We start from the raw sequence: 18967 nt of genomic DNA on the forward strand, positions 1-18967 counted from the left end.
ATGTGATGAAGACCATGGAGCAGCTGCTGCTTCACCACCTGAGGCCAAAGGTCCGCCACGCCCTCGACCCTCTGCAGTTCGCATACTAGGAGAATGTGGAAGCAGAGTATGCCATCATCTATATGCTACACCAGTCCCTCTCCCACTTGGACAGAGGCAGTGGTGCTGTAAGAATTATGTTTCTGGACTTCTCTAGCGCCTTCAACACCATCCAACCTCGGTTCCTTAGTGACAAGCTGACAGAGATGGGAGTAGATTCATACCTGGTAGCATGGATCGTGGACTATCTTACAGACAGACCTCAGTATGTGCGTCTCAGGAACTGCAAGTCTGACATTGTGGTCAGCAGCACAGGAGCGCCACAGGGGACTGTGCTTTCTCCGGCCCTGTTCAGCCTATATACATCGGACTTCCAATACAACTCGGAGTCCTGCCATGTGCAAAAGTTCGCTAACGACACTGCTATCGTGGGCTGCATCAGGAGTGGGCAGGAGGAGGAGTATAGGAACCTCATCAAGGACTTTGTTAAATGGTGCGAGTCTTTTTAAAGTTACTAGGTACCATTCAGCACAAAAACCTCTGTAAAACAGTTTAGGAGACAAAGAGATCGCTCCCTCAATCCAAGCATGAAAATCCTGACAGAAGACTGCCCTTATTCCCACTTCATTCTGACTATGCACTGGCCATCCAATCTGCCTTGTGTTCATTTTTGTCAGGGTAAACTTTGCCCTTCTCCATCCATGGAGTGAAAAAAGGAGATAATATTCCAAGTTTTTACATCCAATAAATATGCTGAGAATTAACCCAGGCCCCTCAGACGTGGGGCAGCCATGCTAATGCTTGTGTCACCGTACTGCCCATTATATCAATTAAAAAACAGATGCACTCTGGGCGTTATTTCTAGGAATTGAACTAACAACCTTATAGCTCACAGACTAGTTTGAATAACTGGGGCATTGCAATGTCACAATATTGGACTAGTGCTGCTCACTCTGAGAAAACAGTGTTGTTGATTCTCAGTGTAGGTCAGACATGCAGCTAAGAATTCGTGTGTATTCTGTAGCTATAATACTACTATTACTACCAGTAAAATTCATCTGATTTTCATTGCAGAATTTTTCTGCCGTATGTTCCCAAAATTCATTTTGCAAACAAGTGATTTCTAGCATAATATAGCTAGTCTTTGTCCCCATTTCCATTTAGTTCAGGTTTTCATTTCTAGAATCACTCGTTCATATTGGCTGTTGAAATGCATCTCATGTGATCAGGCTAGCCCTTTCAGGACGTCGGAAAATTCTCAGAAAGAAAGGGAGCTCGGCCTCAGAGTGTCCCTGTCTCAGCTGCAGAGCAGCACAGGAAGTGTGAGATCTTTAAAAACACAAAGGCTATTCCTACTGCAGAGATAACAGAGGCGCCAAACACGACTTCCAATACCCTGCAGGTCAGTTGACTTACTCAAAGGAGTGAGGTTTTGTCACCCAGTGGCATGCCTCCAACAGGGCTTTCTAGCATCTCTTACTCAGCATCAGGTGTTGTTGCCATGCAAAACCATTCCCATGAGGTGCCTCTATCAAATGTCTTTACATTTCTTAATTTCACTCTGAGTAGCTGCAATATCAAGAGTTACAAAGAAGAAACGAAAGGCAGAAAAAAGGATTCATAATGTATCAATCTCCTTGACAGCTCCTTAATTAATAATCTATAAACCTGCTTGTTACAGTTTTGGGGTGCAAGTGGCATACTACATCCCAATATCGTTAAAATACAGAAATCGGCCCTGGACATCAATTGTAGCAAACACTCACACTCACTCATACTGGGGCTGATCTGAAGTAGCCAATCCACCTGAACTATTTACAGCATCATGGAAACCTAATGGCTAGATAAGCTGCCTGACAGCTCTGAGGAGCTGGGTTTGATTTCTGGCCACCTTCTATGTGAATTTTGTATTTTTATCTTGATGTCTGTGTGGGTTATTGCCTTTAGGATTATTGACATGAAACCAGAGCATTCAGTTAGTCCAATTTATTGTATTTTGGTGAATACTAAATTTACGATTCTCCAACCATGAATTAATTAATATAAATTTTAATTCAGCTATGAAAAATCCCGATCCAACAGCACCATCGAAACCTTTAGATTGGATGCATGTGAACAAATTTTAATTAACTCATTTAATTTAATTGAATTGTTTTCCAACATCTACTTATTTCAATAAATGGCAGACCACCCTCTATTCCAGGGGCATTGGGTGCAAGGATAGGTTCAACCCTGAATATGGTGTCAGCCCATAAGCACTCACATCTGAACAATCATGTTTCTGGTTAACTTAAAAACCGCATGTCTTTAAGAATACTGGAGGTAACCAAAGTACACAGACAAAGCCCAAAAGTACATAAGGAGATGTCCAAATTCCACGCAGGCCTCACTGGGATTTAACCCAGTATCCTGGCTTCTTTTTTTGTGATTCTAGTAAATGTGAATACATTTTTGCAGTGGAAATGGAAACTGTTCTACAGTATATACAGTAGCATGTTTCATAGACTATACCATTGCAGGATACATTACAAGATAAATAACACAATGGAGAGCAGAATAAATTAGATTTTCTTTTATAGATCACTGCCATTGTAAAGGGGAGTTTGTTGGAGAAGGTGTTTTTTGTGTAATTGGATACACGTTATCTTTCTTAATTCACCTTCTGTTATTTTCTCAAACCAAATAAGATATCTTGTTATAAGACAGAAGCTAGAGAAGAGTCCATTTCCAGCTCAGTGGATCATTGTGCTAATGTATGAAAAAATTAAGTTATTCTTGCAAGCCCAAAGCTTCATCCCCAATCTCACAGTGATTATTCATGTTGAGCACGTAGAGCTCTATACTAAGGTTCCATCAATTAAAGCATTTATATAGGATGAAGAACCAGATCTTTTTGCTAAATTTTTCAAAACTGTTTTCCATCACCAATTCTCTGAAATCCCCTTGATGTACTGTGATTGCTTCTATGGAGTTCTACATTTTCACAGATCATTAATATTTTTTATTCATGGCAGGTCTTTAGCAGGTTCAACTTTTGTCAACTGTAGATTCTAGTCACACTTTGTTTTAAGTTTATGAGTTAGTCAGTTTGATACTGTATTATAAGCTTAATTGCCTAATAATATTATAATCTATTGGATAAAGCATTAGAGTATTAATCATAAAGTTGCTTGGCTGATTCACTGTTTGACCCTGAACAAGTTGATTAACCTTCCAGCCATCCAAATATAGAAAAAATAATTAGATAAAAACGAAATGTGTACAATGTATGAAGCAGACAGGTGCACCCATAGCTAGTGGTCCAATTTGCATGAATATCACAATGCAGAGAGTGACATGTGAGTGAAAGAGCAATTGTTCTAGGATGAATTGTGCAGGGGAAGGTAGTTGTTATTATTACTATGTTTTATTATAAGTATTATTATTATTAGTAGTAGTAGTAGTGACCTAAGTGGCCATGTATCGCAAAATGGAGACTTAAAGTTGCTCTGTGTTACATCTATCTATCTATCTATCCAAGCAGGCACTATTCTAGTATTCCCCTGACATCTGTATAACTATGAATGAATAAATCACATAGTCTGTTTATGATGCAGAATTGGGCTATAAAGTGCCTTTTACAATGTGTTAGCAATGGAAAGAAGTTATTAAAAATATTGCTTTTTTTATTGTGTTGTCTTAAGCATTAGGTTTAACAGCCTCAATTCTGGGGCACACCTTGGTTTTTTATATATTTGTAATGAACTAAAAATGCAACTTATTATTATTATTAATACTGATTTTATAATTTGCCTTTGGAAAAGGTGTCTGAAAAATAAATAATTATGAGTTGCTCCTCCAAGGATGTAATGGTGTGTGTAGAGGACTCTAGATGGAATCCTTAAATGTCCCACATATGTTTTGTGAGAGACAGAAAAGAAATGACATCAGGCAGGCATTCTGGAGTGGTGGCAGCCATATGTAGTCAGCAATTTTACCATAAAATCAGCCACAAAAGGTTGTGTGCTGAATAACAGGATCGCTTTGATATACTGTGTTGTCAAATTGCTTTTAACAAGTAATATCAATTAGGGATTAAACCAATCACGTCCCACATCATGACACCTGCTATTGTAGCAGTGTCACCTCTCATCCTAGCTCAGTTTTGTAGATGACTTGATGCTCATCAATGGTTGTCCAGACTACTTGATTCCCAGCACCAGTCCAGACAAATTTGGTGATGATGAACGGTCAGTAACAAATGTGGTAATGGATATTGGAAAAATATTATTATCTCTGAAATATGTGGGTTCAAATCCTGAGGTAACACTTCATGGTGGACACCAAACTTCTCAAGATAGAAAAAAGTTATTGATAATTGTGAAGTTTTGATTTGATGCACAATCTACAAGTCCTGCTGTGTGTCCTCTTGGCCTCCCATTTTTTTCAGTGAGTGTGAGAGCTTCCTTGTAATTATTTTTATAAAAGTCCTCCCGCCGTCACTGTTGATAGCATCGAAATGTGCTACAATGCCTCATTACCAAAGATTTGAACCTTAATAAACTCAATCATATGTCCATACAATTGATTATGGGTTGCTAGGAGCGCCGTACTTCCTATGCATGTTTTGTATGTTCACGTTGATTTGACAAATATAATTTATTCCCTTTTCATAATGAGTTTAGTCTATGGACATGTAGTGGTAGTTCTGAGCCTAATGATCTTCCTTACCATATTGCATACAGGTTGGACAGTTAATGCTTGCTGCAATTACTTTTTGTCACACATTTTATTTATGTCATTTTATTAAGTCTGAGTGTTGGAATAGTCTTCATTTTAGCAGGGTACTACATAAAGTACACAACTGAGGTGGTTGTTATTGTTATATGCACTGTATTAAGCATTAATTTCCAGCACATTACATTAGAGAGAGAGTGTAAATGAAGTGTTTAACAAGCCTTATGAGTTGCATTAACAACTATGAAAAAGAAATGATAATAATATTGGCTGGCGCATCAATTAGTTCTACTGTCTCAAGGATCCTGTGTCCTCGGTTCAAATCTCATGCCTACTTTTTGTCTGTGGTGTGCTTCTATGATCTTTCTTTGTCTCACAGCTCCAGAGATAGAGGTTCATTGTTTTGTGTTTGCACCTTTGTTTCATGCTCACATTAATGTATACGTTGAGTTACGTTGTGCGACTGTATGCATGAGTATGGCAAGAAATGATCTGTCTCCTTATCCATGGCCTGGCTGCTTCCTTGTACCTTGTAAGTTTAGACTCCTATGGCTTCCAACCATATATTAACAAAGAAGGCCACTGGGTAGCCTTGAAAAACATTGTTTTTTTGTAATTAAATATATTTCTTTTCAAATTGATATTACCAGTTATTTGCACTCCTGTATGAAACGTTACAATTACAACTTGACCATCTTGCATGTTTTTTAGTGTATTTTAAGGCAAGTATTGTATAGTACTCTTTACTAGATTTTGCAATAATCACTGAATGGTATCTGGCATATTATCAGTTTGAAGCTGATCTTGTATTTTTGATTTGCAGATGTTCCTCCAATTACCGTATCACCTGAGACTAGTTATAACAAATAATCCAGTATCATACCACTCTGTGTATTCGTAAATATTCCTGTCTAACTGACATGCTGCCTAACTTATAGCTTATTAGTTTACTTAGGTCCCCCAAATATATATCCCTCCATCCATTTTTTTAAAGCTACTTTTCTACTGCTTGGCTTCCTTGGGCATAGCTATTCTGGTAGAACTGGGCGTAAGGCAGGCGCCAGAACTCACTCAGATCAAGGCAGTGTACATTTTCAGATTTACCAAACATGTACTCTTGTTGGATTCAATTAAAATGTTCAAACTCCATAGGCTGGCTGTAAGGAAGCGATGCTAACCACTGTATCACCAATGTACAGAAAATATATTTATTCTTGCTTGCAATATTCTTTTTTCTGTCAGATTTAGGAAATAGCTTGTACCTCTAAAAAATCGTTATTTATTCTATAATGTGACAACATAAATAATCATGCAGAAAGAGATACTATGAAGTACACAGCCCTGAAATTAAAAAACTGCTAAATGTCTGAATATGTATTAACTTCTGGAAAAGACACTCACCAGCTACTTTATACTATGAATGCAATAATAGGCAAGCAAAGAGAAGGCAAATTAAGCAAATAATCTTTTTAAAACATATATGTCAGATGAAGACTGAAAGTTTAACCTTGTAGCCATTGCAGCCCTTCTTTAGAAGATACCATCATGAAAAAGAACATATTGACCATTTTGATTTACAGTTGGTTGACTAATTACATTATTTTCTTTCAGAAGAAGATGGAAATGAGACTTGATGTGTAATGATTATAGATCTCCTTGTAGTCTGCCATTCAGGGTTTTTTCCCACCATACCTGGTGCCCATTTTACTCCTACCATAGACATGAGACCCCCCAGCTACCACAGATTGAGTAATTGAAGAAAATACATAAACGAGTATGTGGAGAGTGTCATCTAGCAGTTACTGTATCTTCAGTCTGTCCGTATAAACATAATCACTTCAACATTTGTTTTTTAAGCCCTGCAAGTCACTTGGTAAGCGAAGTGGTGGCTCTGAGGCTAGGGATCTTCACTGGCAATCAGGCGGTTGCCAGTTCGAATCCCGTAAAATGCCAAAAGGGACTCTGCTCTGTTGGGCCATTGAGCAAGGCCCTTAACCTGCAATTGCTAAGCACTTTGAGTAGTGAGAAAAGCGCTATATAAATGCAAAGAATTATTATTATTATTATTTGGACAGAAAAGATGGTGAGGAGTTTTAATTTCTGCCCCTTCAGAACAAGTTGTATGAAACTTTATTATATAAAAGCTTTCTCAGGCAGTTCTGTAGCAAAATGCATTATGTGAGCAGTGTAACAAATACTCGCAGAGGTGTGCAGTCATGCAGTTATGTGTCAAGCCACGTTAGTTGCCTTGTTTGCAGTCACTCAGTGAACTAGCACTTGAATTTTTAATATCTCAAACTTAAGGAATTCACCCAGGTTCCCAACCTAAGTAACTTAAGTGCAATACAAAATAACATTAATCCAACGACACATGGAGTATTTCACAGCTAAATAAACCAACAAAAACTTGGAAGTAATCAAAGATAAAAGGAAAAGTTAATTAATCAGAATCAAACAATTATTTTTTAAGATAGAAACACTTATCCAAGTTTGACTATCAGGGAAAATAAATCAGGCTTAAATAACAATTTGATTCTGGCATTTTTTACATTACTATGCAGGATATTCAGTAGATAAGCTATTTTGTATACCTTTCTTTTTAGCTCGGTGGTGCTTGAAAATGATTACTAAATTAGATGGCCAGTAACATAAAGGCACATCTTGATCATTGTACCGTAGAATGGTGACTTGTTAACTGTTGATTAGCACTTCAAGTGATTTCAATATGCTGTGTACACTTGCCAATAATGACACTATAACCCTATATAATAAGCTACCACGATTCAGTCAACAATAAAAAAATGTATTGTTGAAAATGAAACCATCATCATCTTTCATTCAGGCTTTTATCAAAGAGAGAGGTATTTTTCAAAGAGAAATTCCAGACTTGAGCTTGGGGAAGAAATATTTAGCAATGACTCCTGTTATAAGAATAAGTCTGTATATGAGAATTTAGGTTTTTTTTTTTTTTAATATATATATATATATATATATATATATATATATATATATATATATATATGGACATGCATATAATATTCTCTCTGGGTATATTGTTAATGAATATAATGGTTCTTCAAAGTAATGCCATAGTGGAACTGTTTCTGCTTCCCAAAAGAACCATCCGTGTGTTGGCTCCAGAAAGAACCTCTTGTTTATTTAGATCTGTGATGTGGCATTTAATTTAATGCCATTTTATGGCTCTTTACTGGGTTATGTGGTTCCTTGTAGAACTATTGCTTGACAAAGTACCATTTCATTCCGGGAAGGGTTCCCTGCTTATGAAGTTGGTTCTTTATGCCTTGAAAAACTTCCTATTATGTATAAAAAAAAACTAAATCTTTAATATTTGGCAGGCTACATAGCAATACAATAAAAGATTAAGAAAGCAATGACGTATCCTGTGTTCTTATATGCAGCAAGAGTCCTTTTAAAATCATGAGCCATTGGTATCTTACAGAGCTGTTTCCATCTGTATATTTGGTTATTTTATGTGGTTATTTACTGTTTGGAGCCTGTTACAGATCTAAATAAAAGAAGGTTCTTTCTGGAACCTTCATGCGGATGGGACCTTTGGGAACCAAAAATGTTTCCCCTATGACATCACTCTGAAGGACCACTCTGGCACCTTTGTTTTGAAGAGTGATAGGAACCTTTTTAAAGCTGAAAGAACCCTTCCCAGAATAAAAAGTTTCATTTCCAGGCAATGGTTATAAAAGAAACCACACAAACCAGTAAAGTGCCCTTACAGAACCAGTATGTTTAAGAGTGTGTATGGGTGTCTGAACTGACAGATGACATTATAATGACATTAATTAGTTAACAGAATTTACTAGAACTATTTGTTCTTATAGAGTGGCTGCAGGTTTTTGTTCTAACCTGGTTGCTTAATTAGAAAGCAATTCTTGCCAATAATTTAATTTCATGGCTTGTTAGTGCTTTAACTCTGCTATGTCAGGTTAATTCTTATAACCTGGATTTTCTTTCCCTTTCTAAGGATAAAATCCAAATGATTTGAAGGCTAAAATGGATGAGTAATTCTCAGTCCTTCACTTTTTCCTCTACAATTTCCTTCCAAGTATTTAATTTAACCCAATAGTGCATGATTACACACAGGTGTAAATGGTAACAAGCTAAATGGAGAAATGCTGGTCTCTTTTGTCATTTGCATGTTATTGCTAATTAGAAGCAATTAAAAGCCAAGAATATGGCTGTTTATGACTAAAATAAGCAATAAGGGTTCAAAATCTTAACGAGCCAGACAACTAAAGTGAAATAGAAGTGTTACTTGAGTAATAAGTGCTTCTTATTAAGCAATTGGGTTGGAGCAAAAACCTGCAGCCACTGTGGCCCTCCAGGACTGTGATTGAGGACCCCTGTTATAGAGGACTAAAATATATTATTTATAGTTTAAAAGGAATATGCAGCTTTATGCTATTCACTATCTCTAGTTAAGCTGAAGATGCTTTGTCCTAAGGGCCTCTCCATTACACCTTTCTCTGACTAGCCATCTGCTCATTTCCTGATCATACTTTTTTCCAGTGCTCTTAATATGTGCGTGTAAATTCTGATCATTAATCAGTGTCCATTTCATATATTATTCTACTGATTGTTTATTGATTAATTATTCATTTGTTAAGGAAAGTTGTGCCTGGTATTGTGCTCTCATTATTTGCCCGGGCATTATTCAATACTATATCACTGTGAACAATGCAACATAAAAGGCTGGTTTAGAAGACTGGTTAATTGGCTATGATATTAGTACTTATTCTGAGATGCAGACGTTTTCAACAAGTTTAGCACACGACCAACGGTCTGGCCAGCGGTACGCACTACCACAGGTGAGCCCTGTCATGATCGCTCCCGCTAATTCTTAAACTGCGACCATTATGGTGTCTAAGTTAATTTAACATGTACTTCTGTGGTGTGTAGTAACGGGATGAGAAAGCCCTGCTCGCCTATGGAGAAACGTGCCCACTCCAAAAGACTCTCTATATTTCAAGGAGAGCTTACCACAGCGATTTTTGTTTTTGATAAAAATGTTACATTCTATAAAATATAGATACCTCAAAGTTTAAAGTTCCAATGGTGTGAAGAGCATAGCTCTACAAATCTAAAGCGGAGTCCAGGAGAACAAGTGAAATTCGGGCTAATTGTCTTTGACAGCGGTGGCTTTTAAACTATTCGAAAAGATTATAAAAAGTGATTAACCATCAGCATCTACAAATGTCCAAAAAACATACCCACAATCTTATTTCTCACTTTAAATATCCACTACTTGAAACCCTGCGTACCCACCTGAGTCATGAGACGATCGGCAGCGGTGTTCTCCTCATCTTTGAAAATGATGCCCGGGTTATAGTTAGGAATGAGTTCCTTGAACCGCTCAGAATGCCTGGTTATCTTTCCCTCAGGTCTTCCGCTGGCGCCCAGGTTGTTCTCCGAAAAGTTGGGTACAGATTGTTTAAGAGGGACGGGGATTAGTTTCCTTGGTCGAGAGCGGCGACCACCGCCGGGACCGGGTCCACAACTCTGGACGAGCAGCCAGCAGCAAAGAGACAGCACGGCAAGTTGAGGGAGACCTTGCCAGAGCGGTGCCATCATCTTGATTATCGCAATTCGGCGCTATTTACCTGCCCACCGCAGCAGCGCCTGGGGCCGGTAGTCCTGGAGGCAACATTGCCGCAGCAGGTCTCTCGGAATGCCTATTTAAAATACACACAAGCATAAAAATGCACATTACTGTAGAATTAAATATAGACTTGAATACATCTGCTCAAGTTCTTACTGTACATTTCTTGCACCTTTAAAAGACGTCAATACAGACTTAACCATTTTAATATCCTGCAAACACGTTTTCAGAGTTTCTAAAGAATTATTTTCTTATTAAAAATATCAGTGCTAAAAACAAAATAAACGTTGTTGTGCTGACTAAGTTACCCAGTGTCAGCCGGACTTTATTCCTCTTTTTGCGTGTCCTAAAGGTGGCCCGTCACTGTGCTCATTTCAGTTGAGACACAGGTGCTTCACTCTCAAAATACCGTCTTGCGAATTATTCAGCGATTTATTCTTGAACGCACTCAATTTGTCGGTGTCTTCTGATCGTTTCTTAGTTTCCAAAGTGTATAAAGGCGAGTCGCTTTCTCGATCCAACGGGAAGTCAGCTTCAGTGCTTTCATCGATTCATCCAGTTTAGCAGCTGCAAATGTCCTGTCAAAGATAACGTGATTTCAAGTATGTCGTGTCGCCGCGTCTTGAAAGGGGCTACAACCATTGAGACTTAAGGATGACCATTGAGAGCGCTCCTCCCCGCGCGACCCCGCCGCTTATCACACGCCCCACACTCACTCCCGTCGTGAGCGCGCGTTCGCCTGCTTAGTCTTATTCACTGCATACACTCCTACACTTCCTTTATTAGTAGATTGTGGCATATTGACAAAGGTTACGAAAAGTACTTTGTTCGAACCGCTTCAGCAGACTGACATTAGCTGTAAAATAGGGAATGCCCCCATTTGGCACACAGACTAATTTTACTAAAGGAAATGCAAGACGTGGGGCGCAGATATTAAAAAGCTTTATTTAGCGCATGTTTATACTGAACGCTCGACCACTCGTTGCAAGCAAATAAAAAGTAACTTCTTAAGTGTCACTTAGTTTTTGGGCAGTTGTCGAATTGCTGTCACTTGGCTATTTCGTGTCAAAGCAGGTGTAATTTCATAAGAACATGCGCTTTGGCATTGTACTCATCTATTTGATACAGTATATAACACTGCACATTTACATTTCAAAGTCCATACAATCTCAACAACAGCATGCCAGTCATTCTCACACCCGCTTAGTCTTGCACTGGTTCGCGGGGGTCAGCTGGAGCCTATCCCAGCTATCATAGGGCGCAAGGAAGGAACAAACTCTGGAAAGAGCCGCCAGTACATCGCAGGGCGAACACACACACACCAACCACACACTTGAGCCAATTTAGGATCGCTAGTTCTCCTAACCTGCATGACTTTGGACTGTGGGAGGAACCAAAGCACCGGGAGGAAACCCACGTACATACGCAGAGAACATGCAAACTCCTCGCGGGGAACACCCGGGAACCCTGGTCTCGTTACTGGGCCAATAGTAAGTTCACTTTAAAATTAAAGTATATTTTTTAAAGAGTACTCACATTCTTTCAGATTACCTGTACTTATTCCAATATTTTAATGTGGTGTCCATTGACCATTAAGGTAATTTGACACTAATAAGTACCACAATATTATGTTTTATGGCTAGATTTTCACGACAGGATAAGCAGCTCAGTGGTCCAGCTCCAGTTATCGTCATGAAATCACAGAGTGCAGGGGTTGCAGGCAGTGCCGGATTTTCCTATAGGCTAACTAGGCTTCAGCCTAGGGCCTCAAGATCAAGAGGGGCCTACATTCAAATTGTTAGCAAAATTGTATTATCTCTCATGTAATTTACAAACTTAAAAATGGAAGGTGAAAGGGCCTCATAAGTGGAATAGCCTAGGGCCTCTTTTCATATAAATCCGGCCCTGGTTACAGGTTCTCCTTTCCTGCTTGTTTTCTCCTCCCGCATCCATTAGAAATGCAGATAAACTCGGAACTGGACAGGCAGGAGTGCGGATGCGGTGCCCCGTAACCAGGACTTGTTCTTAAGTTGCACTTGATGCTTTAGGGATAGGAGTATTCTCTCCGCGATTCTGTAATGGACTTAAACACGAATGAGAGATAGGTTGATGACAGACACGTTTATGTAAATTTGGCGGCAGCAGCGAAGAAAGGAACAATGACGGCACAGGACACTGGTCCACGGACTGTCGCTTTGGGTCTCAGAAGCATAAGATCCATCCATTGTCCAACCCGCTGAATCCAAACACAGGGTCACGGGGATCTGCAGGAGCCAATCCCAGCCAACACAGGGCACAAGGCAGAATTCAGTCCCGGGCAGGGTGCCAACCCACCGCAGGAAGCATCAGATGCATGTGCAAAATCCACACTGCATCCGAGATTTTCTTCATTCAAATTATGTACATTTTCAATCCAATCACAAGGTCGCAGGGACCACAACCTGTACCCAGAAGAACTGGCAGAAGAAAAATATATGCACTGAATGGATGTGACACATCAACACTGAGCACGAATTATTCGTTATATAAGGAATTTCTTAGCAGAGGTGTGTCAAGAAACGCTACTAGGGCTCCTTTACACCAACAGCAATTTGCCTTTATAATGGCACGCTGTGGCTGTGACCACTTTTTTTCATTTTAAGTCAGACGTTTTCTTCCTTTTTGGTAATTGTGGCGTGGATTTGTTATCATTATGTATGTATTGAACCTATGAAAAAAGCCGAATTTTCTCTTTGCGGCAAATAACCTCTATCTATCTATCTATCTATCTATCTATCTATCTATCTATCTATCTATCTATCTATCTATCTATCTATCTATCTATTTGAAATTGGAAGGAAACGTGTACAGGGAAAACACACACATAATTACACGGGCAAATATGTAAACTGCTCAAATAAACCGTTATCCGGGCTGAAATCACATCGTCAATTATATGCAAGTCATTTGTTTTCCTCGGGTTCACTTCATGTAATGTTTATAATGTAAAGGAGAACTTAAAATAACAACATTCATGTTAGGTTAATCGTCTAGTCGCCATTGGTCCCGTATGTCTATGTTTGTTCCTCTGCCATCGGCCACCATTGGTCCTGGCTTCCCACAACTCTAATTTGAAGGAGAAATGACAACTGATGCGGTGCAACCTCACAGAAATTCAGTGCATATATATAATAACAATGATAATAATAATTCATTACATTTATATAGCGCTTTTCTCACTACTCAAAGCGCCACCACACATAATATGACTGACTTGTGATTTGTTAGTACTAAACGAGTAAAGAAAAAAGTACTACAATTGTGGAGGTATACACTTTTTTACATGTTCCACCAAATAGGAGTTGCAGGGAGCCGGAATAAACTTGGCCTACACAGAAGATGATTGGTCTGGAAAAGCAGACAAATCCATTGGAGTCGAAATCGATCTAACGGAACAACCGAACAGCTGTCATTCATGACAAGCCAAGCTTGGGCCCTTTTTAAACTTCTGGACACAGTGCGAGAAGGCGTCAAAGTGCCGTGAGATGAAGTATATGGAATGAAAGAAGGTATTAAATCGATCAATCATTTTTTTAACCCGCTGATCCTGTTTGAGATCGCTGTTTGCAGTAATTAAGAAATACGTAAGAGTAGAAAGTAAAAATAACCTGAAATGTGACTGTGGTAATCAAAAGTAGTATCTCTATAACATACCATTTTAACCTTGGTAGTTTGAATGAAATTTCTTTTCACACTTCAGTACTTAGGCAGCAAACATAGACGTTCACCATGCATTCTTATTGTTGTATTTATCATTCCGGTATTATATACATTTTTATAGACATAAGGATTACTAATTTAAAACACCAAATTTTGAAGGACGCGCTAAAAGACCACGGTCTCCTTGTGAAACTGCGGAGAGAGTAGAAAGTCGTGGGTGAAACACTTTTTAGAGTTATAAATACTTGCGCGTGGATGTGAGGGGAAATCTGAAAAAAAAAAAGGCGGACGGTTACCTGTCTTGGGTCCGACACCAGACTCTTGGAGATGAGAGGCGAAAGCAAGAAAAAATGGGCGACCGTGTCACCCATTGCATCTTTACCGGTTGCCTTATTAATTCAGCGCAGAATTTTTCAAGCCGTTTTGTTGAGCTGAAACCTTTGGACACGAGAACACATGAACATTTAAACACATAAATTCACCGGGCCTGGATTCGAAACCAATCTCCTGGTACAGTGAAGCAGTAGCACCAATAAAGGCGCTTATCATCTTCTGCAATGATTGATATCAATAAAACGTAACGATTATAGTTTCATAGAAAATGAGACCGAGTCTCCGACTTGAAACGAGGGGCATTATTCAGTTATCAGTTCCTTATAAGAAAGAGTGAGACAAGGAGCCAGAATTTTGTGAACCTGTTGACCATCGATTAAAGTAACCTGAAAATAACCTTTTAACCTGTGTAGTTTAGCCTTTAAAATTATTATTATTATTATTATTATGTAATTGCCATAGTAATTATACCCATTCGTCGATCAACTTTTTATACTGTATATATTTTTATTTAGTTGACGGTCGCAGAATACATGGGCTATTTCAGCAGGCTCAGACGAAAAGGCAAAAATGCAACGTAAATAGTGCACACTCGCTGAGAGACCATATTTTTGGACAGTAGAAATAGAGGCACTGAAAGTGTAATGTTGTACTTGACACTCTGGAACAGATATACAGTGTTTTCATTTATTTTCATAAATACCTTGAATATCAAGGAGAGTGGAGATGCGTTACACGACGATTAAACATGCAAATATTGACTTCACCGAACTCTGTAAAACGTAACAGTTCGGTTTCTACTCCTCCTACTACTACTACGTTATTCATGCCAGTCCAATTTAGAGTTGTCTGCTAACCTAATGGAGATCCCTTGGAAAAACCAACGCAGAATGCGCAAACCCTGTTCATATGTGTGGATCTGAACTTTACCCCCTCACCTTTGAATTTAATTCAGAAATATTGTATTCTTTAAAACACGTAGTTGCGCTTTCTCGAAGGATAAGATGGTGGAGATGTTTTAGCACTGCAGCCTTTTAACTCTTGGTTAAATCCCACGTCTCCCGTGCTTGCTTGATCTGTTAGCATCAGCGTGTTCTATCTATCTATCTATCTATCTATCTATCTATCTATCTATCTATCTATCTATCTATCTATCTATCTATCTATCTATCTATTAAATGCCCTGCTACAAACCAAAAACCTCCTTTAACGTTTCAGACGTGTTTCCAGAAATTGACAGTCCGAGCCTGGTTTCTCTTTGGCCGTAAATTCCAACTTTCATGTAAAGAAAAAAAAAAAAGCACGTTCAGAAAATGGAAAGTCAGAGAATTGCCTGTTGACCAACAATTTCATCTTGTTCGGAATTCGTCATTGGCAATGACTTTATAATATTACGTTGCTGATTTTAGCCAGTAGGGGTCATCATATGGTTAGATACATTACCAATGAATTAAATGCTGTCTAATAATCTGTTTTGGTTATTAACCATTTAGGGACTAACTTGTTATATGTTCTTAAAATAGAAATATATTATTGTCACCAAAAATTAACTGTAAGTGATGAAATTATGTAGTATACAGTTATAAATTCATGTATACTCTCCCAACACACACTATATAGTAAAATTAGAATTAAAACAGAAAAAAAAATTTTATTTAGAGTGAATAGAATTAAATTAAAATCTATCAGTTGAAATAATGTGAATTTCTGACAGGGTTTTACTAGCACCGAATGTGTATTTCTAATAAACTAAATGGGTCCATCCATCCATTAGTTTTTAAGATTTAGTAAATATTACAGAGGCTATAGGGAAGCACATGGAAACGTTAATTTTAAGAATTTTTTCATTTCTTCTGAAAAATATTAAACCAACTATTTTGCTAAGCATATGTATTCCAGTGCCTTATGTCAGGCCAGAGTGGTCTGTGTATTTGTGACTACATTCTGGTCCAATAAAGTATTTTATCTATAGAGTACCATATACCGATGCTCTGAGTAACACTTCATGCCATTTATCGCAATATGTGATGCTGGAGGAACGGCAGATGCAGGTGAAACTTGTAATCCCATCATTTTATAAGTCAGTGGATACGGGATGTTTTCTTCTGTTTGAAATTCTCACTTAGAGGATCTATTCAAAACCTTTTAAAAATATGGCAAGATTTAAGAATATTAGAATAAGCAATTTTAGAATAAGCATTTATATCAGGGGAAAAGGACATTTTCCCTTCTTTGTTTTTTTTTCTATTTTTGTTCATGCTGTTGGCTCTCCTCTCTTTCCCTTGGGTGGAGGTTGAATTCTGTTTTGTTGCTTTCCTTTTTTTTTTTTTTTTAAATAAATTTCTGATTTTTTTTTTCTTTTCATTTTTGTTTTTCTAGCTTTGGTCTTCTTGTATTCAGATTCAGGTTCAGGTTGAGGAGCATGCACTGGTACAGCATGTTGCTGCACCCACCAAACGACAAGACACCTCGGGATCCTGGTTGGCAACCACCCAGGCAGACACGCGGTCCACTCCCACCCTCTGGTAATGACTGTATATCTGCATCAGCTGGGTGTACATGGGCATCCCCTTGGCCTGGTCCAGCTGCTCAGGTCTTCAACAATGAGAATCCTGCGAGCCAGATCACCCTCGGGGAATCACGCCACTGCTCCCTCACAATGCAGATAATGTGCCTCATTCAGGACACCGTGCGGAACCGCTCATTCAACACAAAGTCAAACCAGCGGTTTCCAAGGATTTTCTGGAGAGACACAGTACCAAAGGAGTCCAGTCTTCATCTCAGGTCACTGGATAGCATCCATGTTTCACAACCATATAGCAAGACAGGAAGCACCAGGACTCTAAAGACCTGGACCTTCATCCTTTTGCAAAGATATCAGCAGCACCACACACCCCTTTTGAACAACCTCATGACCCCCCATGCTCTTCTAATCCGTCTAAAAGTCACCAGAGACATGAATGTCACTGCCGAGGTAAGTAAACGTCTTGACAAGGTCGACACTCTCTCCACAAAGAGACACACTGCTGATGGCTGTGCCTTAGAGATCTGTGTTATTTCAGGACACTCGCAAGCCTGGACACTCAGACTCCTTGCTCAATCTCTCGAGAACCCCCTCAAAGCCTCCATTGACTCCACAAAGATCACAGCATTGTCAACAAAGTCAACATCAGTGAATTGTTCTTCGCCAACAGATGCCCCACAGCAGCTGGACCCCATGACATTGCCCAAAACCCAGCCCATACCAGCATTGATTAGAGTAAGAGCAAAAACACACCCCTGATGAATCCCAGAATCACCTGGGAAAAAATGCAGAGGTTCTGCCTCCACTCTGCACAGCACTCACAGTACCAGTGTACAGAATGGCCATGATATCCAGCAACTTTGAGGGGATCCTCTGAAGTCTCAGTATGTCCCACAGAGCAGCTCAATCAACAAAGTCAAACGCTTTACAAAAATCCACAAAGGCTGCAATGAAACTCTGCGCTCCATGAGAACCCTCAGTGCCAGGATGGTAGACTTGGGCGTAAAACGAAACTGCTCTGATTGCTAGTAGGTCTGCAAGTGATCATGGATCCTATTGAGGATGACCCCAGCAAGGATCTTACCCAGCACCGAGAGCAGTGTTATCCTCCTGTAGTTGCTGCAGTCCTGGCGATCACCCTTCCCTTTCCAGATAGGGATGCTAAGTCCCATTTTCCAGTCATTTGGGATGATGCCAGTCTCCCAAATGGAAGCAAAGATTGCTAGCAATGCAAGGAGGACAGCCTTACTACCAGCCTGGAGACATTCACCCCGGATACCACAGATACCTGCAGCCTTTCCTCCCCTCAGCTGGTTCACCACCTGTGCAATCTCAGTGAGACTGGGTGGTTCACAGCTAATTGGAGGATCATCCTCAAGAACCGTGGACCCAGAGATATCCAAAGTCCTAGCTGGAGAATCAGCTTTGAACAACTGCTCAAAGTAGCCAGCCCAACGGGTCACAACTGCAGTGCCATCCATAAGAACCATTCCATCAGCCGCCCTGACTGCGACTCTCCGAGGAAAAGATTCGGATGTGTGTCACTACACCTTAGATGGTGTTTTACTTGCTCACAGATTCCTCTAACAAACACCTCCTTATCAGCCCTCAGAGCCAACACAGCCACCCTTCTCAATTCCTGGTCCAGACTCCTCTTATTGATATCCAGAGTGCCCTGCAAGATGAAACACCTCCTTCTGGGAACACTGGTAACACAAACACATCCCTCAGCTACCTTCAAGGTCTTGTCATGGAAGGTCTTCCACATCACATTAGGATCAGCAGTTTCACCCAACTCCATAAGTTCCTCACACAAACTGCATGCAAACTCATTAGAAACAGCGTGGTCTTGGAGTCTGACCAGGTCCAGCCTCATTTTCCTAGTAGGTGGTAGCCTACTGGACCTAAGCAACAAGAAGTCTGTGGTCAGAATTCACAAACTGTATTCGTGTTTTCAATATGAAGTTATTTGTTGTATAAGTTCGATTTGATTGTATGCAATTTTATTTTCTTCAAATTAAAAA

The 18967-nt window shown here is 39.4% G+C and overlaps 1 protein-coding gene across 1 annotated transcript in view; it reads right to left on the reverse strand.

Moving 5' to 3' along the window:
- dhh (desert hedgehog signaling molecule) overlaps positions 1–11148 on the reverse strand; it is a 37076-nt gene extending 25928 nt beyond the window's left edge. The window contains exons 1-2 of the mRNA XM_028798113.2: positions 10696–11148; positions 10054–10460 (exon numbers count right to left, since the gene is read on the reverse strand). Coding sequence (XP_028653946.1) covers positions 10054–10359 — 306 coding nt within the window. The 5' untranslated portion in view covers positions 10360–10460; positions 10696–11148. The remainder of the gene's footprint in view (positions 1–10053; positions 10461–10695) is intronic.
- Positions 11149–18967: the final 7819 nt, after the last annotated feature.

Source organism: Erpetoichthys calabaricus, chromosome 3, assembly GCF_900747795.2.
Source record: "Erpetoichthys calabaricus chromosome 3, fErpCal1.3, whole genome shotgun sequence".
Taxonomy (NCBI): Eukaryota; Metazoa; Chordata; class Cladistia; order Polypteriformes; family Polypteridae; genus Erpetoichthys; species Erpetoichthys calabaricus.